The 22,356-nt window shown below is 31.5% G+C and overlaps 3 protein-coding genes across 3 annotated transcripts in view; all 3 read right to left on the minus strand.

Moving 5' to 3' along the window:
• Positions 1–1,678: 1,678 nt before the first annotated feature.
• On the minus strand, positions 1,679–2,492 carry LOC133876556 (germin-like protein subfamily T member 2). The gene has a single exon (XM_062314862.1). The coding sequence runs from the start codon at positions 2,490–2,492 to the stop codon at positions 1,812–1,814; it is 681 nt and encodes a 226-aa protein (XP_062170846.1). The 3' UTR covers positions 1,679–1,811.
• A 3,329-nt stretch (positions 2,493–5,821) lies between these two features.
• On the minus strand, positions 5,822–6,779 carry LOC133874729 (germin-like protein subfamily T member 2). The gene has a single exon (XM_062312607.1). The coding sequence runs from the start codon at positions 6,762–6,764 to the stop codon at positions 5,988–5,990; it is 777 nt and encodes a 258-aa protein (XP_062168591.1). The 5' UTR covers positions 6,765–6,779; the 3' UTR covers positions 5,822–5,987.
• The window catches only part of LOC133874730 (germin-like protein subfamily T member 2), a 43,675-nt gene continuing 27,140 nt past the window's right edge, over positions 5,822–22,356 (minus strand). The window contains exon 2 of the mRNA XM_062312608.1: positions 5,822–5,891. The gene's annotated coding sequence lies outside the window, so the exon portion shown is untranslated. The remainder of the gene's footprint in view (positions 5,892–22,356) is intronic.

The following is a 22,356-nucleotide window of genomic DNA, read 5'->3' on the forward strand; positions in this document are numbered from 1 at the left end:
CTAAAATGGGGATATAGAGGGGATGTGTTGTGTGTATTTTACAGAAGTTGCATTGAGGGGATAGAACATATATTTTTCCAATGTGGGTTTAGTAAAAGGATATGGAAGGAGATTTTAAACAAGTTTTTAGTTGAAGATCCGTGCATAGCTTGGGAGGATATTATAGATTGGGGTATAAGAGATTTGAAAGAGAGAAGGTTGAAAGCAACTTTATGCTGAGTGAGTTTGAGTGCGTCATTGTATAATATTTGGAAGCAGAGGAATGATATTAAACATGGGAACCAATAAGAACAAGAATTGTGTCCAACCAAAGATTCAGCTTGACAAGAGAAAATGTGGAGTTATGCAGAAGATGGGGATTACTGGAATGGATTCTTGGAATTTAGAAGATCGGATTTGTTATGCTATACTGACTTTGTGTAAATGAATTGTATATTGTAGTCTTAGCTGCTAATGTTTCGAAGGAAACAGAGGTTGAGTTGGTGTTTGTTTAGTGCTCTGCAGAGCATTTGTGGATTTTAGTTTGGTTAGCTGATATTTGTAGCTGTTGATCCAGATGTGCATGATGGAGAGTGTTTTCTTTAGTAAAAATCCATCTCCTGGAAAATTTTGGGCACCGTATTATTTATGATTCTGGTTTTCCCTTGCAATCTAAACTTGAAGTCGTTATCAAGAATGGAGAGTGACTCTGGCCTCTTGCACGATCAGATGCTCTTGTAGAAGTTCAAAGCAAACTCCATGAGATTGAGCTTGGTGTTGCTGACTTAGCTGTTTGGAATGCTAAGAAAGGACAGTATAACTGTGCTGATACTTTGGGAAAAATTAAGAGAGGTTCGCTCGGTTGTAGGATGGTGGAAACTGGTCTGGTTCCCAACCTCAATACCTCGGCATTCCTTCCTTCTCTGGCTTGTGTTCCGGGATGCACTGGTCGCTAAGCAAAGAATGTGTGGATGGGGTTATACTAGACGTTCCTTGTGTTTATTCTGCTATGGTTCCCAAGAGAGCTGTGAACACCTCTTCTTTAGGTGTAGTTTTAGTCGCCAAATTTGGACTAAAATCATGGCTAAATGTTCCATTTTGAATGCTCCTTTGGATTGTGATGCTATTGAAGATTGGGGTTTGAAGGTTTTACATGGCAGAGGTATTCGGGCAAGTTTGGGGGCTATCGTTCATAATCTATGGAAATAGAAGAATGCTCATTTGCATAACTCTTCCCCTAGAACAGAAGAATCCATTATGGTTTGTATTAGATGGGGAGTTCGTTCAAGGCTGGTGGCTAAAGGACAATTCAAGAATCTCAATAATGGATTAGTGTTTCGATGGAACTTGCACACCTCTGTTGGTTCGTTTTGAGCTGTGGTTGCAGCCTGGTGCTTATGTTTGCTTGTTCCTAGATTCTAGTTGATTTCTTCATTATTTGTTGGTTTGATCTTTGGCGGTTGTGGAGTTGCTGTATTCATGTTGTCCCTATACCAGATTTGGTGTTTGTTTGCTCTGTAACTCGGGCTGATTTTGTTGTTGATGTGTGGCTTTTTGGACTTCTTGTTTACTGCTCCTTTTATGTTTGAGGTTGCAGTCTGCTTGTTGGTTTAGGCTTGTATTTCTGGCCTCTGGTTTTGTTGATTCTGTTTGAGTTTGTGTTCCAGACTGATTTTCTTTCTGGAGTGTACTTTGGGTGTTGTTCAATGAAAGATTTTATTCATCCAAAAAAAAAAAAAAAAAAAACACAGATAAATAACCTGAATAACAGCAAAAGAAAATGGAGGCAAGCTTTATCAAAAGCATTATTACACAATGCAGGGGAGGCTATCTTAAGAACTGAACTTTGATTTAATGGAATTGACAACATTTTCTCCTACTTGGAAGGTCTTAGTCAACACTTCGTTAGGAATCGATGGTGTTGAAGCAAAGAGACTTAATGGTACAACAGCAGCCCCTGGTAATTGGCTGTTGAAAGAAGTGAAGGCAAGAGCCTTTCCTTGTCCAACATTCATTTGGAAGTGTACGAGTCCCTTAGGAATGACAAAGATCTGCCCGGCAGTCAAAACTTTAGAGTAATATACGTTCCCAGTCGTCACAAACCCGACAAGAACCTGCCCTGAAATAGCTAGAACAGTCTCAGTTGCACGAGGGTGCGAGTGGGGTGGATTAACTCCTCTAGGAGCGAAGTCCACTCGGTTCACTGAAATCCCAAGAGTGTTGAGCCCAGGAAATGCAAGGACATTACCAGCGGTGAGATTCGAGCCAAAGATGCCTCTTGTGTCACCCTCTTTGCTCAGTCCATCAAAAAAAAAATCATCTGAAGTTACTTTTGAAGCAGGTTTGCAAGGAAGGCCATTGACTGACGAAGATCTAGAGGCACTCAAATCAGCAACGCAGAAGTCCTGTGACGGGTCAGGGTCAGCCAAGAGCGATGGCAAATTAGGGAGAAACAAAAACACGACGAGGCAAGATAGGATGTGGAAGGGTGAACTACTTGATGGATTGATCATGGCTGAGCAGACTTGCTTAATTTCTAGAGGCAATTGGGTTGTTGAACGTACGTAATTAGTTTGGTGGTTGAAGATCATGCATGCATGGTTCTATTTATATCTTTCTTCCCATGCTAAAAACCCCATTACTTTCCTGGCCATTTTAGACTTGGACAAGAACAAGTCAATAACTTGAAAGTAGGAGGCTTTTTTTGTATCTTAAAATAGAAGGAGAATTGCTAGAGTTTCTTCTAACGTCTTAGTGTCCTTGTGGATGACATTGATTTAATATAAAAAATAAAAATAAAAATAAATTCTCAAAAGATGACCTACAAAATGCAATTTTTTAAGCAAAAAAATTAAATCTATACATTCAGAAGGACACTAGAAGGAGCTTTAGCATTTCTCAAATAGAAGAGTATACAAGAACAAGTCAAGAACTCATGCTACCCGTATGTGCGTTTTAAGTACGAGTCTTTACGTGCCAATGTATGCGATAGCGCATAGTACTGTCGCATCAAGCAATTTTTTTTTTCTTCTTCCACAAACTCATCAATCTATTAATTTGTAAAAATGATATTTATACGAATTAATTATGTGTTGGGAATCAGATTTGAACGGATGACATAAAGATTTTCAATCCTATATATGTTGTACCAGTTGAACTATCCTGGCCAACCATTACTGACGCATCATCCTTATTTTAATAGATGATTTGGGTTTATGTCAAATAAAAAGACAAAAAAAAAAGAGGCTTTAGTACAATACCAGAGATAATCATATGTATTGTTAATCATTAAATTTGAAGTAGGGATACCTTACTGAAAAATATTTAATTGTAGATCTGGTTGGAGGTCACCCCCAATTGACCCCCAACCACCATGGTGGGGGGAGGGGGGACAAATTTATTTGGGTAATTGGTGATAGGAACCGGTCCTTTAGGGTTAGGAGGCTAATCCACATTACTTGGATTAAGCATCCAGATGGATAGCTAGATTATGTTTATGTTTATCTTTCAAAAATGATTAGAGTGTGCTCTAACATTTCTCAAATAGAAGAGTGTACAGGAACAAGTCAAGAACTCATGCTACCCGTATGTGTGTTTTAAGTACGGGTCTTTACGTGCTGACGTATGTGACAACGCATAGTACTATCGCATCAAGCAATAATTTTTTTTCTTCTTCCACAAACTCATCAATCTATTAATTTATAAAATGGATATTTATACGAATTAATTATGTGCCAGGAATCAGATTTGAACTGCTGACACAAGGATTTTTAGTCTTGTGATGTACCAGTTGAACTATCCCGAACCATTACCGACGCATCATCCTTATTTTAATAGATGACTTGGGGGTTTATGTCAGATAAAAAGACAAAAAAAAAAAACAAAATGTTTTTTGTACAGTACCAAAGATGATCATATGTATTGTTAATCATTAAAATTTGAAGTGGGGATACCTTACTCAAAAATATTTAATTGTAGATTTGGTAGTCGGCGCTACCCCCAAACCCCAACTACCATGGAGGGGAGGTTACATGCTTGGTTCCACCCCTAGTCATTGGGGTTGGTCGTGACCATCCCTTAACAACTCGTTAATTTATTTTTTTATTTGTTCTTAATTTATTTTTGGGTTGATTTGATAGTGTTACGTCGTATTGCCACATTAACGCGTAAACTATCTAAAATATGATAGGAAACTGTTTTGGACCTTTTGGTTAACTTACCAAAGCATATAATTGTCTTATTAATATTTATAAACGTACAATACAAGTGTTTGTTATATATAATCTTATCATATATGATGAGGCTAATTAATCTCTATACATTTATATATAATTGAATTCAAATGATCAAATAACTATAGTTTGTAATTCTAACATAGCGGATATCGTGCATGAGAGATAAAGAAAAGAAGCAACGACATCTTCTTTTCTAACAAAGAACATGAACTACAAAGAAAACACAATCACAGATTGCAAAGATTGAATTTTTCTCAATTGATTCAAACTTACCAACTCTTACAGGAATGTCTACATAAATAAACCCTCGTATGAACCTTAATTCCAATAAGCATATATTGATCCGTTAAAGTACGAAGGGGTATTAAAAGATTGTGATTGAGATTGAGATAATTGATCAAGAAGCCAAAAATCACACTTAAGAAATTAATCCTTTACAGAGTGAACTTGGCTCTAATACCAATTGAAAAAATAGTCTAAAGACTCCAACTAACACCTTGAAGGAGGTTGAAAAGGTGTTTACCAATTAATGCAAAATTTAAAAATTAACAACCACTCAAACGATCACAAAATATTAAGAAAATTGTAAATCAATCAATACAAATAATTTGGTGATGAAATGAAAACTTTTTGACGAATTCTTCAAAAGTAAAACGACTCTGGGACAGCCAAACCATGGAAACTCATCCACTATAAATGAATTCAATTACAAGCATGACATACTTACAAAACTTTTGTAACGAACACCTTGTACCAAACAATGACTTGTTTGTTTCTATCACAGTAGCTTCAGAAATTCTAGATAATTATTCTATACGAACATCTTCTTGCAATCCCAAAATTCTGGCGGCGGAAGGTTTTATGAAAAAACTATGGTTGTCGTTTAAAAAAACATATTCTAATTAACCACCACCACGCAAGGGTGATGCCAACCACTAGATCTGACCCATCGGGGTAGGTAGTGACCACTCTCGAAGTTTCGGTAGGGGTGACCAACCACCTCCTTAGATCTAGAGGGATTGTCAATCACCCATAGAAGTGGTTGTCCTGCCACTCCGAAATAACTCATTAAAAAGATTAGTTTGGGCTGACATGGCAGTACAACATTGCAGTACAACATTGCACTGCCACATTAACGTGTAAGCTACCTCTACGTAAGACGCACATATGACTATAATTTTTCATTTGTTACATGACATCATACGTAAAAAAAAAAAAAAAAAAAAAAAAACACATTGATCTTATAAAGTACTTTGAGAATATTGTATCATTTTAGAGGTATATCCTGTGTTATTTAATCCTACTCATTCTCTTTAAGTGAATAAGCAGTAACTCAATGAATATGTGAAGAAGCCAAATGCGAAAACCTTTAGGTTATGTTTGGTACGCGGAATGATTATTTTATATGAAAAATGAAGAACTTTTATTATGAACGGAAGAAGATGGATTAAAATAGCCTTGGTGTTAGAGTATACGATAAACATCTAACACTTGGAATAGTCATTCCCTCGTTCGCGATGGGAATGATTCTTTCAAGGCTATTTCATTCTACATTCTTATATATTCAATAAAGACTGTTCATTTTCTTAATGGAATAACAATTCTGCTTACCAAACGTAACCTTATTGTATTATTCAAAAACATAGATAGATAACCATAAAAACACAGATAGATAACCTGAATAACAACACGAGATCGAAAATGGAGGCAGGCTTTATCAAAAGCATTATTACACGATCTTCAAATCAAGGGGAGGCTATCTGGAAGCCCAGCTTAAGAACCAAACTTTGATTTTATAGAGTTGACAACATCATCTCCTACTTGGAAGGTCTTAGTCAACACGTCGTTAGGAATCGATGGTGTTGAAGCAAAGAGATTTAATGGCACAATAGCAGCCCCTGGTAATTGGCTGTTGAAAGAGACGAAGTTAAGGGCCTTTCCTGGTCCAACATTCTTTTGGAAGTGTACGAGTCCTTTAGGAATGACGAAGATCTGCCCAGCAGTCAAAACTTTTGAGAAATACACGTTCTCAGTAGTCACAAACCCGACAAGTACCTGCCCTGAAATGATCAGACCAGTCTCAGTTGCACGAGGGTGAGAGTTGGGTGGATTAAGTCCACCAATGGCATAGTCCACTCGGATCATTGACATCCCAAGAGTGTTGAGCCCAGGAAATGTAAGGACATCAGCAGCGGTGATATTCAAGCCGAAGATGTTTGTTGTGTTACCCTCTTTGCTCAGTCCATCAAAGAAAAAATCATCCGAAGTTACTTTTGATGCAGGTTTGCAAGGAAAACCATTAACTGACGTAGAGGTACTTAAGTCAGCAACACAGAAGTCCTGTAATGGGTCAGGATCTGCCAAGAGGGATGGCAAAGGGAGAAGCAATATCACGAGGAGGCAAGATAGCATGTGGAAGGGTGAACTACTTGATGGATTCTTCATGGCTGAGCAGGCTTGCTGTCTAGATGATATATACTTCTGTATATAGTTTAGCGGTTGAAGAACATGGTTCCATTTATATCGTTCTTCCCATGCCGACAACCCCATTAATCTTCCTTATTAATCTTAATTTTAATAAGGAACAGGCCAGGTCAACTAGCAACAAACGAAAAGATCAACTGATGAGGGGGCTTACGTACAAACCCATGCAGCAAAAGATAAGGTTGAAGTTAATTAAAGAGTCCCATCTTGGAGATTAGTTGGTTTGAGAAGATGATATCTTAAATTAATAGAGGGATGCTCTATTATACAACTTGTTTGGAAATTGCTTACTGTATATATATATGAGGACCCTGGGAAGGTGGTACCTGGTTTTCGACTTCTTCAATCGTATGAATCTGACAATATTGTCTTTATGTACGTCTTATAATGTTTATTGAATACCATTCAGATAGAGTTATTGAAGAGATAATTATATATATACACTACAAAAATCACAACAATTGGACGCGTGTCTACAGTACCGATTACTGTAGACACGCGTCCAATTAGACACGTGTATCTTAATACACGTGTCTAATTGTACCGTGTCCACAAATGGACGCGTGTATTTAATACGCGTGTCCAATTGGACAAACTGTCATTTTTTCCCAAATATAATTTTTTTTTTAATTAAATAGAATTTCAACAATTGGACACGCATATTTAATACACGTGTCCAATTGGACGTGTGTATTTAATACGCGTGTCCAATTGGACACGTGTATTAAATACACGTGTCAAACTGTTATTTTTTTTCCAAATATAATTTTTTTAAAATTAAATAGAATTTAAACAATTGGACACGCATATTTAATACGCGTGTCAAACTGTTATTTTTTTTCAAATATATATTTTTTTTTGAATTAAATAGAATTTTAACAATTAGGGACGTGTATTTAAATACACGTCCCGGATTGGGCACGTGTACTGAGTACACGTGCCCAATTGTTTGGCCAGAACGTGTATATGTGTATATGTGTACTGATACCATAAACTCACCCAGGTGACAGTAATTAGAGAAAGACAGTATAATAATGAAGATAATGAGTATTATGAAGATAATGAAAGTAAATGATGATTAATGAAAATAATTTAAAAGACTGATTTAAAGAAATAATTCAAAAACATAATATAAAGGAGAATCATATAGTGAAGACAAGGACAGAGTAATAAACATACTTGATTATATTGATTCGAAGAGGTGATGATACAAAGCTGCCTTGATGCGAGGCAAGATAAGATACAAGGAAGGGGAAGGGAATAGTACTGATAGTACTGATACAAAAGGATAGAAAGGCTAAAAGGTTGAGAGGCGAGATAGGCTTCTTTCTAAGAGCTTCTCTAAAACTTCTCTAAAAACTTCTGCCTTCTAAACATATCTTACAAGCCTTTTATAGGCGAAAAGAAAATGAAAATTGCAGTAGAAGATATTCTACATATCTTTTGAACAGTAAAGTAGGTAATAATTCAATACAGCAATAATTCGGCATAATTCTGAGCAGCAGCAATAATTCAATGTATCACGTGCCTTCTGAACAGTGCAGCACTAATAATTCGCCTTCTGAACAGTGAAGCACCAATAATTCTTGAGTAGATAATAATTCAATGCTCCGCATGACTTCTGAACAGTAATGCAGTAATAATTCTGAGTCTTCTGAGCATCATTTGTCGGCTGGTAGCTGATAAGTCTGATTCTCTTGTCTTTTTGTGTCGGCTGATAATAATTCAGAGAGTCTTCATAAAGCATTCATCAAAGTTGTCTTCATTCAATGTCTTGCATCTATTCAAGGGAATCTCAAAAAGTCTTTATTCATTTAATCATCACTATAATAGTCATCATAATCAATATCTTGGTCAGGAAAAGTAGGTTGCCATTCATGTTCTGGATAATCACATATGAACGTATCATGCCCCCATTCATTACAGTACGTGCAATATTCTAATCGTTCTGTACCATCTGAATCTAATGCAATGCTTTTATCTATAATATCCAACGGACTTATGTCTGCCTGATTTCCCCATTTCTCATTCTGGTGATTATACTTGCTCTGACGAAGAAGTTTTTCCCAAATTCCTAAATCAGAAATATCTTCTCCGAAAATAATAATCCTGTCATTCTTTGCTAAGACTTTTCTAATTGGAAATAATTCTTGGACTGCATTTATCATGGCCTTTTTCTTGAAAATTCTCCATAAGTTCATAATTCCTAATGGATCATGCATTTTAAGAGGAATCCTTCCCATTCTCAATTCGGCTATTTGATCATTACTAGAAAGATTGACTAGGATGCAATGCTGGGCTGGCTTGACTTCCATATAATTCTCTGGATCAAATTCTGGAACTGTACTCCAAATTCTTAGGACAGTAGTCTGGTAAAAACTCATACCCTTATGCCTTTTTCTTAAATCATTCTGCATAATTTTCACAATATTACGGACTATGAGGGGAAAGTCACGTAATTCTTCATTATACCTAACAGGATAATATGATAAAAATCCTTCTTCAAAAAGCTGAGCTCCTAATTCAGGATTTCCTATTTCATAATACTCCCAATCTCCATTCATTCTTTGTTTGGATATGCCATAATCTTTCTCAGGAATATAAATTAATCCCGAAAAACTACAATGAGGTTCAAAAACTCTAAGAGACTTTTCACCACAAACTTTCTTATATTCTATATCTTCTCCATTGGCAATTATCATCATTCTTTGAATCCATCTATCAAAATATTCAGTATATGAAGGATCATGGAAAATAAGGTTTTGGATCTCGCCAGGAAGGTCGAGAACCCTTTGTCGAGCTATTCCCATTTCCTTAAGACTAATTCTTTGGACATGGTAGATCTCAGTGGGAGACCTGGCCCGATTAATAATTTTCGCCGCTGGCGAATAATTATAAGGAGCAATGGATTGTAGCAAAATCTCATTGCAGATTAAATGATACTCGAGGGCTTTCATGGATTTTTCATAAAGATTTATGTGTTTTTTGATGAAAGCTCGAGTTAGATTATCCAATAGTATCTGAATATGAATAGGATAATTAGTGGTATTATCCCTTAAAAATTTGGCAGAAGTTTGAAGAACTTCTTCCAAGATGATACTATTAGTGTGATCTGGATTAAGAAACTCAATCCGTTGAGGAATTTTCTGTAGAATTTCCGCTGGAAATTCTTCATACTCATTCACCTTAGCCTTTCCTTTCTCCGCTGGAGTTAGGCGCTTAGGATTTTGTGGAATTTCCGCTGGAAATTCTTGATACTTATTCACCTTAGCATTTCCTTTCTCCGCTGGAGATAGGTGCTTAGGATTTTGAATTCTTCGAGGTGTCATTATTCCTGATATAAAGAATATATCAATTATCTGCAAAACTAAATTCTTGGCATTTAAGGTGTTAGTCATGAAATTCAGATAAAATGAAATAATTCTAATAACTGAAACCATTATTTGAAACGATTTTGAGAAAATTAAAGCATCATTTGAAAAGGCACTAGTAAAATCAAAATAATCCGATTCATGATTTTCTCTATCCTTGATTTGTTTGGAAATAATATTAATTTCTTTGAATATGGAAATATTTTTTAACATGCTAATATCTTTAGTTATAGGAGGTAAAACAAAATTGAATAAAATTTTCTTTCCCATAATTTCAGTGCTAATTCCTTTTTCTGTTTTTGTAAAAGGGTCAAGTAATGCCAAAAATGGAGTTCCTAATATTATTTTTGAGGTAATATTTTTTATTAAAATAAATGTAGTTTTAAAACATATTCCATTATTACAAATATGAACATTAGATAATTTATTTTCTATATTCAATCTTGCTCCACTGGCTTGATGCAATTTTTCAGTTGTCTTTTCATAATATTTTGTGGGTATAATTCCTTCTTGGATACAATTCATATCTGCGCCTGAATCTATCAAAACAACAGTTGTAATGTGAAATTCATTATTAATTATTAATGTTATTTCAACATTCCATTTTTGAAAGATTATTCTATCTATGAGATTTATGAATAACTCATTTTCTTCAGAGCTTTGCTTAACTTTATTACTATCTTGAGTTTCTTCAATTTTAATTTCACTATCATTCTGTAAGACTTTATCTGTTTGCTGTGTTTCTGATTTTAGTGAAATAATTTCTTGTACTAATTGATCATTTGAAATATTAAAATTAAGTCTTAATTCTTTTATTTCCTGTTTTATATTTTTTATTTCTGATTGTAGATCTTGAATTGTAATAGGACGTTTTTCTTTTTTAAATCTATTAGAAACATCAGTAAAATTATAATTTATGCCATTAGTAATAATTTTCTCCTTTTGACTAACTTGTGACAAATATTTTATTTTTATTTCTGGATCTTCAATCTGATCTATTAGTTCTAAAATTATTCTTTCTTCTCTTGTTAAAGTATTTATTTCTTTTCTACAGGTACACATATTTTTATCTTTACAGAAACATAATTCTATTCCATTTTCTTCAGTTGAATCAGAATATTCTTCTTGGGAAGTAGAATTGTTATCATCAATTTGTAATAATTCTTCAGATTCTGTATCAGATTCAGATAATATATTTAAGAGCTGAGATTTTAATTTATCATTAATATCTAATTCTTTGATTTTATCTTTTACTTTACAATTATTTTTATAATGACCAGTTTGTCCACATTTATAGCAAACAGGTTGTTTTTTATTATGCTTGAATTTATTCGGCCTAAAATTATTAGAGTTTTTAGGTTCATAATATTTCTTATGAGATTTATATGATTTGATTTTCTTATGATTATATTTTTTATGCTTATGTTTAGTAGATGGTGCTAGTAAAGGGGGAAAACCATATTGTTCACAAAAGGATCCTAATTCTTTTTTGGCATATTTCATATCCTTTTTTAACTGATTTGTTAATCTTAAATCATTACACAAATTCAATCCTATATGTTTGATTGCATTAATTATTTCACCATATGTAAGACTCGTATAATCATTGTGACCATCATTATTCAATTTTTCCCTAACCTTATGAGCAAAATATTTGGGTAATCCTCCTATGAATTTTTCTTTCCAATATGGGGCCCTATTATCAGTTCTAACTAATACTCTTGAAAGGAAAACATCTTTATACCATCTAAAATCTGTTAAAGTAGGGCATTTTAAATGTTCTAAACTATCATAAATATTTTCTCGATAAACTGAAGGATCTCCAACAAAATGTTTTGTAATTGCAAATATTAAAGTATTAACAGCATCTTCTATTGGTTGATTATGCTCATTCATTATAAAATTCCCACCAATATCAGTTTTATAATTTGTTTTTAAATATGTTCTTTGTTCTTCTGTTAGAGTATTATCCCACCATCCTTTTAATTGACCTGTAAATCCTGTTATTAAACTATTTGCTACCTGATGATCTGATCTATTAGCACCTTTGTAAACATTTGCTACCATCATCATTTCATGCAAAACATTTAAAAGTTCATATTCTGATAATCCATCTATATTCCATTCATACAAAGCATCAGCTGTGTAAGCAGCTCTTATTCCTAATTCTCTTTCTTCGAATTGTATATCAGGAGGTGTCGGTTTAGGATACCAATTACGGGTTGTGGAAGTATGCACTGCGTATTTGCCTTTGTAATTATTCCTAGGCGTTCTTCCTGGACTATTATAATATCCTGAAGTCATCTTGCTTATATTTAAATTTTTGAATTGAGATTGTAATTCATCTATGTATGATTCAGTATCAGTATTTTTTGTTTCTCTATGATTATTCTTTATGGTCAAAATTTCTTTATGATTTGAAGTAGAAGCATGATTCTTTATTTTTAAAGTATCTAATCTTTTAGAAATTTTTTCTAATAATTCTGTGTTGTCTTTTTTAAAAGAAAATTGTAAATTTGGAGGAGTTTCATATGGTATAAATAAAGGTCTTTCAATTTCTTTTTCTTGATTTTTTATTGTTAATGGGTTTACCTGATTTTCAATTCTTTCTAATTTTTCACCTAGAACTTTTATATAAGTATTTGTAAAATTATTCTGTTGTATAATATTATCCATATTCTTGTTATCATCACTAAGACTTGCTTTTTTAATAGGAGAAGCAATTATTTGTGATCCTCTATGTAAAAGAGTTATAGATTCATAAGGGGGATATTCTTCATGAACAACTTCATTATTCTGTACTTTTATCCAATTATTCTTAGTTTTACTGACTGTATTAACTTTGTTAATATTAATTTTTGCATAATTCTGTTCAAACCAAGGAAAGAAATATATATCAGTTCCTAATTCATTCATATGATTATACCATTTAGTTCTTATTTGATTTTGTAAATATTTTGAGTATGTATTAAAAAACCATTCTCTCTTATCTTCATATTCAGGAGACATAAAGTCTTTTCTTAATTTTTCTTTATTTATTTTATAATTTTTGTTTAGTTCATAATCTCTAATTATTACCATGATTTGTGGATCTTCCATTTGAGATTGAGTAGGAGAATTTGGATTATTCATATCATTATAATTCCTAAGGGGATTATTCATTTCACTGACTCCTGAGGCTACTGAATAAAAAGGAGTATCTACAAATTTTCCTTTGCTAATTCCTTGTAAATTTGTTTCTAATTTATTTAAATTATACCTAGGAGGAGAAACAGGCTTATCAATTATTTCATTATATGAAGTTGGAACTCTTGAGCCAGAAGCTCTTGAGTATGATTTTGATTTTCTATAAGGCTGGAAATTTAATCCTATAGTACCATCTTTTGCCTGAGTAATATAATCCAAATCTGTCTCATTATTCTCTATTTTTGGTAAAGGAACTAAATTTTCTAAAGTCCACTTATTAGGTAAGACTATATCATCCCAACAAATTTGTTTTGGTATACATATTGTAGAATTTTGAGTATTACATTGTAATAATAAAGTTTGACCTTTTGAACTTTCTAATAATGCCTGAGGTTCTAAAGTTGTTTTCATAAGCTTATAATGAATTCTGTATACAATATTCAAAGGTAAAGCATTTTTCATCATATCATAACCATCAGTTTTAATATTCAATATTAATGCATGTAAAAGAGTAGGGTCAAATAAAGATAATGCAAAATTCGGATAACAATTAAAATATACGGGACCTTCATACAAGGATGATTCTATTGATCCTAATAAAGAGTCTTTAAATCTTAAATGTCTACCATCCCTTAGACACAATAATACACTATTATTCAATCCTTGCCTAGTCAAAGGTTTAACAGCTACTTGGACTAATCCTATATGTATAAAAGAATATTTTTCCTTATGCTTTTCAATACTATCTTTTGAAAATAATTTAATAGTTTCATATTCCTTATTCAAAGAAACTGTTTTCTCCACAGTTTTGATTGTATAATCTGATAAGAAAGATAAATTTGAAAAAGTTGATTGTTTATAAATATTTTTTGTAGGGACAGAAGGTAATTTCCATTCTTGAAGATTAAGATTTAATTCTTGATCCATAATACAAATTTCTTCATTATTTATGACGTTCTCATTATTACTATCAACTAAAGAAGGCCTATGAGACCTAGAGGAAGAGCTCCTAAAAAACGAATCCATCATTTGTTTTAATACTCTAAGTTTTCAATAATCAATACGAACTCTATCGGGACCACTGCCGGGACCACCCTAAACGCTCTCCTGGCAACCGGGCTGACCAACGGACTCACGCTAAACCAACGCTAGCAGTTCGGATCGACCACCTACGACTTGGAATATTATCGCAAACTCTGAACCCTCTCTCTACTCACCCTTGGCTCTGATTATTATACTGTCTTTCTCTAATTACTGTCACCTGGGTGAGTTTATGGTATCAGAGCCAAGGGTGAGTAGAGAGAGGGTTCAGAGTTTGCGATAATATTCTGAGTCGTAGGTGGTCGGTCCGAACTGTTAGCGTTGGTTTAGCGTGAGTCCGTTGGTCAGCCCGGTTAGCCAGGAGAGCGTTTAGGGTGGTCCCGGCAGTGGTCCCGATAGAGTTCGAATTGATTATTGAAAACTTAGAATATTAAAACAAATGATGGATTCAATCTTTAGGAACTCTTCCTCTAGGTCTCATAGGCCTTCTTTAGTTGATAGTAATAAAAGGAACGTCAGAAATAATGGAGAGAATAGGGTTATGAAAGATTTGAAAATTATGATGAAAAAGTTAAATAGAAAGTATGAAATAAACAAAGATAAATTACGAAAAGATTTTATGTCCCCTAAATATGATGATAAGAGAAAATGGTTTTTTAATACATTTTCACAAAATTTACAAAATCATATAAGAACTAAATGGTATAATGAAATGAATGAAACAAAAACAGATATGTATTTCTTCCCCTGGTTTGAACGTAATTATGCAAAAATTAATATTAAAGAAGATAGTACTACCTGTAAAATTAAAAATAGTCAAATCATTAAAGAATGCCCTCCTTCTGAATCTATAACTCCTATACATCTAGAATCAAAAATAATTGTTTCTCCTCTTAAAGTAATAAGTCTTAATGATGATAAAAATATGAATAATAATCCTTCACCTAACGAAATTAGTCCTTTACCTAATGAAATTATTCATGAAGAATATATTCCTAATGAATCATTAAGCCTCATTCATAAAGAATCACAATTAGTTATTTCACCTCTTAAATTAATTACTTCTTCTTTTAAAGCTAGTCCTAGTAATGATAATAATATTGTATTACAAAATGATTTTCCAAATACTTGTATGAAAGATTTTAATGACAAATCAAGCAGAATTGAAAATCATATAAATCCATTAACTAATCAAGAAAAAGAAACGGAAAGACTTTTATTATATGAAACTCCTCCGAATTTACAATTTTCTTTTAAAATAAATGATACAGAATTATTAGAAGAAATTCCTAAAATTCCAAATCAAGAGAATAAAAATCATGTGTATACTTCTAATCATAGTAAAATTTTGGAAAATTCACAAGAAGATTCTGAAACAGAATTAGTCATTGATAAGTTACGATCTAAAGATCTAGATCTAAACAGAATGATTTTAGAAGATAGAAATGATAGTGGAATAATACTTAGGAATAATTATAAAGGAAATTATGTTACACATACTTCTATAATTCATATTTGGTATCCTAAACCTCCTGATATACAATTTGAAGAATTAGGAATAAAAGCTAAATTAAGAATAAGAAATGTTTACATAACTAATGCTTTGCATAATTGGAATATAGATGATTTATCATATTATGAAATTTTAGATATCTTGCATGATATAATAGCAAATATTTATAAATATCCTAATAAATCAGATTATCAAATATCAAATATTGTTTCAAATCAATCTATAAAAGATGTTTTAAGATATAAGAAAAATATTTATAAAAATTTGAAACATTTAAAATATCTTTCTTCAACAGATTTTAAGTGGTATAAAGATGTATTTCTTCTAGAATTATTAATCAAAATGAATAATAGAATCCCTTTTTGGAAAGAAATATTTATAAATTATTTTGCCCATAAGGTTAAAGAAAAACTTAATAATTGTTACAATGATTGTATGAGTCTTACATGCAGAAGAATTATTAATGCATTAAAACATATAGAATTAAATTTATGTATGATTTATGATTTAAGATTAACAAATCATTTTAAGGATAAGAAACATGATAAAAAAGAATTAGGATCTTTTTATCAAAATGGTTCTCTAAATTGTTTTATTTCTTTAATAGTATCATCCATCAAGTATAAGTTTCATAAAAAGAAGATAAGATCATACAAACCTTATAAGATAAAAAGCTTTAAAAGTTTTCAGCATAATAAGAGACAACCTATACATTATAAATATAATCAAAATAGTCATAATTGCAAAATAAAAAATAAAAATAAAAACCTTAAAGCTAAATCCCAACTCCTTGATATATTATTTGAATCTGAAGAATTATTACAAATTAATAATAACAATATTATATCTCAAAATATTAAATATTCTGATATTGAAATAAGATTATGTTTCTATACGTATAGAAAAGATATAAATACCTTAACAAGAGAGGAAAGAATAATATTGGAATTAATAAGTCAAATTGAAGATCCAGAAACAAAAATAAAATACTTATATCAGATTATTCGAAAACAGAAAATTATTATTAATATAAATTATAATCTTATTGATGTTTCTAATAATTCTAAACAAGAAAAATATCCCACTACAAGTCAAGATTTAAAATTTGAAATAAATAATATAATACAAGATGATAAAATCAAAAATCATATACAAGATAATAAAATCAAAGATCATGATAATATCAAACAAAATTCAGTAGATAAAGAATTATTTATTAAAGAATTATTTATTAATCTTATAGATAGAATAATCTTTCAAAAATGTTATGTTGAAGTTACTTTAATAATTAATGCTGAATTTCAAATTACAACCATAGCATTATTAGATTCTAGTACAGATATGAATTGTATTCAAAAAGGAATTATACCTACAAAATATTATAAAAAAACAAATAAATTATTACATCAAACTAATAAAACAAAATTAAAAAATAAAATACCTAATATCCATATATGTAATAATGAAATATGTGTTAAAATATATTTTAAGATTACCATTATTTTAGTAAAAGATATTACTTCTAGAATAATAATAAGGAATCTATTTTTAGCATTATTTGATCCTTTTATAAAAATAGAAAAAAGAATTAGTACTGAAATTATGAGAAAGAAAATCTTATTCAGATTTATTTTACTAATAATAAAAGAAGATATTAATGATATTTCTAAACAAATAATGTTCTTAAAACAAAAATATAAAAGAATAAAAGAACAATTAAATGATCCTTTATTACAACAAAAAATTAAAAGTTTTCAAAGAAAAATAGAATCAGAAATTTGTGCTAATATTTCAAAAGCTTTTGAGTATAATAAGAATCATGTTATTCAATTACCTTTTGAATTAAATTTTGATAAGATAATAATAATAACAAAAATTAGACCTATTCAAATAAGTCAGGAATTATTAGATTATTGTAATAGAGAAATCAAAGATTTATTACAAAAATGTCTAAACTGGAAAAGTAAATTACCTTGGAATTATTCAGCTTTTTATATTCAGAAAAATGTTAAATTAGAAACTTTAAAATGGATAAGGTATCCAATTCTTAATAAAAGAGATTTACTTTCAAGATTTATATTTTCAAAATTTAATATGAAAAGTGGATTTTGGCAAATCAGAATAAATAAAAATGATAGATATAAATTTGCTTTTACAATATCCTTCAAACATTATGAACAGAATGATATGTCATTTGAATTTAAAAATGTTCTCAGAAAATTTCGAAATGTTATGAATAATATTTTCACACCTTTTACCAATCTTTCCATAAATAATGTTTTAATCTTCTCTAAATCAATCAAACAGAATTGGGAACATTTGCATGCTTTTGTCCAAATCATAAATAACAATGGATTGGTAATTAAAATTAATTTATCTTTGAATAATATTCATTTTCTTGGTCATAATATTGTTCAGAATATTTTCATAAATAAATCATTACAAATTCTTGATAAAATAAAAAACAGGAATCAATTACAAGGATTTCTAGAAAGCTTAAATTATATTTCTGATTATTATAAGAATTTTAGAATCATTTGCAAATCTCATCATCAGAAATTAAAAAAGAATTCTCCTTTTTGGTCAGATCGACATACAGAAATCATTAGACATGTCAAAATCCTTACATGCCTAGGTTTCCCTTCCTCTAATACTTTTAGAATTATTGAAACCAAGGTCCCAGAAATAGGTAGAGAATATTATGTCTATGAAGTTTATTATGTCTATTTTGGTATATGGTATATTCAACAAAATTATAGTATTATCAAAAAAGAGATTTTAGCCATTGTATTATGCATTCATGAATTTCAAAATAATCTTTTAAATCAAGAATTTATTATCTGTGTTGAATTTATTATCTGTGTTGAGTATGAAGAATTTCCAGCGGAAATTCCTCAAAATCTTAGGCGCCTAACTCCAGCGGAGAAAGGAAAAGCTAAGGTGAATAAGTATGAAGAATTTCCAGCGGAAGTTCTACAGAAAATTCCTCAAAAAGATAATAATAATATAGCTTCTAAGCAAATATTTACAAAATTTAAAGTTATTTTAACCTCTTTAAATTATTTTGATTTTAAAATTAAATATATAAAAAGAGAATCAAATAGTATCCCTAATTTCTTAACCCATGATCTTTTTTCAGGGAAAATGAATAAGCCAGATAGATCAAAAATTCAAAATCCGGGTGATTATGCTATTAATAAGCAATCATCTCAGAATAATCCTTCTTTCACTTCCCCATCAAATGTTGTCCCAACTCAGAATAAGTTGACTGTCCTAGGAAACTTTCCTCCTTTACCTTCTAAATTATCCATTGTTGCCCAGACAACATCATCTCCCTCAAAGGATCATTCTTCTTCAAAATCAGATAGTATAAGTTCTCCTTGTCCTGCACCAATAATACCCACTTTTGCCCAACCATCCCAAATATTGCATAAATACAAAACAGTCCAGCCAAAATTATTCCCTATTGAATTTGAGTATCAACATATGAAGAATGCCAGAGAATTAGTAACAAAAGTGTTCCCGCCAGGATGAGATTTTATGCCAGAAGAGAAAAATAAGTCTCAAAAATTTTATGAATTCATCCTAGTAGATTCTGGATCAGTCATATTATCTCATACTCCTTGTAAATTTGACCCAGATCTTAAAAGAATTGCCTTTTCTAAATGTACTATAAAAAATGTGCTTTCACCAGCCCAGTGGAATTATAACCCTTGGTAAGGCAGAAAATTTTCACAACCTTTTCATCCTCAAACTTATAATTATTTTGATTATCAAAAAGCTTGGTATAATACCTTCTATCTTCAGAATGATCGTTACCAACACTCTTGGTTTTTTATCTTTGACAAAATTCATTCAGTCCAATCATTACCATTATGGTTTGAATATTGGTGGAAGCTCTTTGGAGCAGAAACTGGTATTTTACCACCTCCTCTTCACAATAAATTTTTAGATTATTCCAAAACTCATCCTTCTCCGTCTCCTTTCAATAATTTTCCCCCAGAACTTTATTTCTTTCTTCATTTTAGTATTCCTTGGATAATGTCTTGGGATTATAATTTCTTTTCCCCAGAAAATAATCCTCAGTCTCCCAATAATAATATCAGATACATTGTCCGCACTACTGCAGTCAAATGGTGGGATAGATATACTTATGATGATATTATTACAAGAATTAATAAATTATGCACAGAACAATTCCTAGCCTCAAATCAGTTTCTTTTAAAGAAAAACATCAATAAGGCCAAATTAGCCTCCTCCAGTTCAAAGCATGAGTTTAAAAAGAATTTGCTCGAAACTCTATCTCAATTATCAGATGATGAAGATGAAGATGAACCAGTATTAGCAGGATATGCTCAAGACCCTTATGCAGATTCTCAAGATCCTTATGCAGATTATGAAGATTTAGCATTATGAAGACATTAATTATGAATCAAAAGACTTTTGAAGAATCATTTATGAAGATGCATTATGAGCCGTATTAGAATCAGAAGACTTTATGGATCAGAAGACTTTTGAAGTGAATCATTTAGATGCAAGACAATGAATGAAGACTTTTGGAATTATACAATGAATGAAGACTTTATGAAGACCCTCTGAATTATTATCAGCCGACACAAAAGACAAATGATGCTCAGAAGACTCAGAATTATTACCAGCCGACGCAAAAGACAAATAAAGAAGACTCAAGAATTATTGGTGCTTCACTGTTCAGAAAGCACGTGATACATTGAATTATTGCTGCTGTCCAGAATTATGTCAGTCCAGAATTATGTCAAATTATTACCTACCCTACTGTTCAGAAGATATGTAGAATATTTTCTACTGTTTATATTTGTAATTTTCCTTTTCTTTTCGCCTATATAAAGGCATATAAGTTATGTTTAGAAGGCAGAAGTTTTTAGAGAAGTTTTAGAGAAGCTCTTAGAAAGAAGCCTATCTCGCCTCTCAACCTTTTAGCCTTTCTATCCTTTTGTATCAGTACTATCAGTACTATTCCCTTCCCCTTCCTTGTATCTTATCTTGCCTCGCATCAAGGCAGCTTTGTATCATCACCTCTTCGAATCAATATAATCAAGTATGTTTATTACTCTGTCCTTGTCTTCACTATATGATTCTCCTTTATATTATGTTTTTGAATTATTTCTTTAAATCAGTCTTTTAAATTATTTTCATTAATCATCATTTACTTTCATTATCTTCATAATACTCATTATCTTCATTATTATACTGTCTTTCTCTAATTACTGTCACCTGGGTGAGTTTATGGTAACCGGGCTGACCAACGGACTCACGCTAAACCAACGCTAGCAGTTCGGACCGACCACCTACGACTCGGAATATTATCGCAAACTCTGAACCCTCTCTCTACTCACCCTTGGCTCTGATACCATAAACTCACCCAGGTGACAGTAATAAGAGAAAGACAGTATAATAATGAAGATAATGAGTATTATGAAGATAATGAAAGTAAATGATGATTAATGAAAATAATTTAAAAGACTGATTTAAAGAAATAATTCAAAAACATAATATAAAGGAGAATCATATAGTGAAGACAAGGAAGAGTTAATAAACATACTTGATTATATTGATTTGAAGAAGTAATGATACAAAGCTGCCTTGATGCGAGGCAAGATTTAAGATACAAGGAAGGGGAAGGGAATATATAGTACTGATAGTACTGATACAAAAGGATAGAAAGGCTAAAAACTGATAGGCGATTACAGATTGGCTCTTAAGTGGCTTCTCTCTAAAAGCTCTAAAAGGTTCTTTCAAACTCCTAAAAACTTCTGCCTTCTAAACATAACTTACATGCCTTTATATAGGCGAAAAGAAAAGGAAAATTACAAATATAAACAGTAGAAAATATTCTACATATCTTTTGAACAGTAGGGTAGGTAATAATTTGACATAATTCCGGACTGACATAATTCTGGACAGCAGCAATAATTCAATGTATCACGTGCTTTCTGAACAGTGAAGCACCAATAATTCTTGAGTCTTCTTTATTTGTCTTTTGCGTCGGCTGGTAATAATTCTGAGTCTTCTGAGCATCATTTGTCTTTTGTGTCGGCTGATAATAATTCAGAGGGTCTTCATAAAGTCTTCATTCATTGTATAATTCCAAAAGTCTTCATTCATTGTCTTGCATCTAAATGATTCACTTCAAAAGTCTTCTGATTCATAAAGTCTTCTGATTCTAATACGGCTCATAATGCATCTTCATAAATGATTCTTCAAAAGTCTTTTGATTCATAATTAATGTCTTCATAATGCTAAATCTTCATAATCTGCATAAGGATCTTGAGAATCTGCATAAGGGTCTTGAGCATATCCTGCTAATACTGGTTCATCTTCATCTTCATCATCTGATAATTGAGATAGAGTTTCGAGCAAATTCTTTTTAAACTCATGCTTTGAACTGGAGGAGGCTAATTTGGCCTGATTGATGTTTTTCTTTAAAAGAAACTGATTTGAGGCTAGGAATTGTTCTGTGCATAATTTATTAATTCTTGTAATAATATCATCATAAGTATATCTATCC

Source organism: Alnus glutinosa, chromosome 8, assembly GCF_958979055.1.
Source record: "Alnus glutinosa chromosome 8, dhAlnGlut1.1, whole genome shotgun sequence".
Lineage (NCBI taxonomy): Eukaryota > Viridiplantae > Streptophyta > Magnoliopsida > Fagales > Betulaceae > Alnus > Alnus glutinosa.

Excerpts from the sequence above, each read along its gene's own strand:
- LOC133874729 (XM_062312607.1), bottom strand. The coding sequence starts at position 6,764 with ATGGGGTTGTCGGCATGGGAAGAACGATATAAATGGAACCATGTTCTT.
- LOC133876556 (XM_062314862.1), bottom strand. The coding sequence starts at position 2,492 with ATGATCAATCCATCAAGTAGTTCACCCTTCCACATCCTATCTTGCCTC.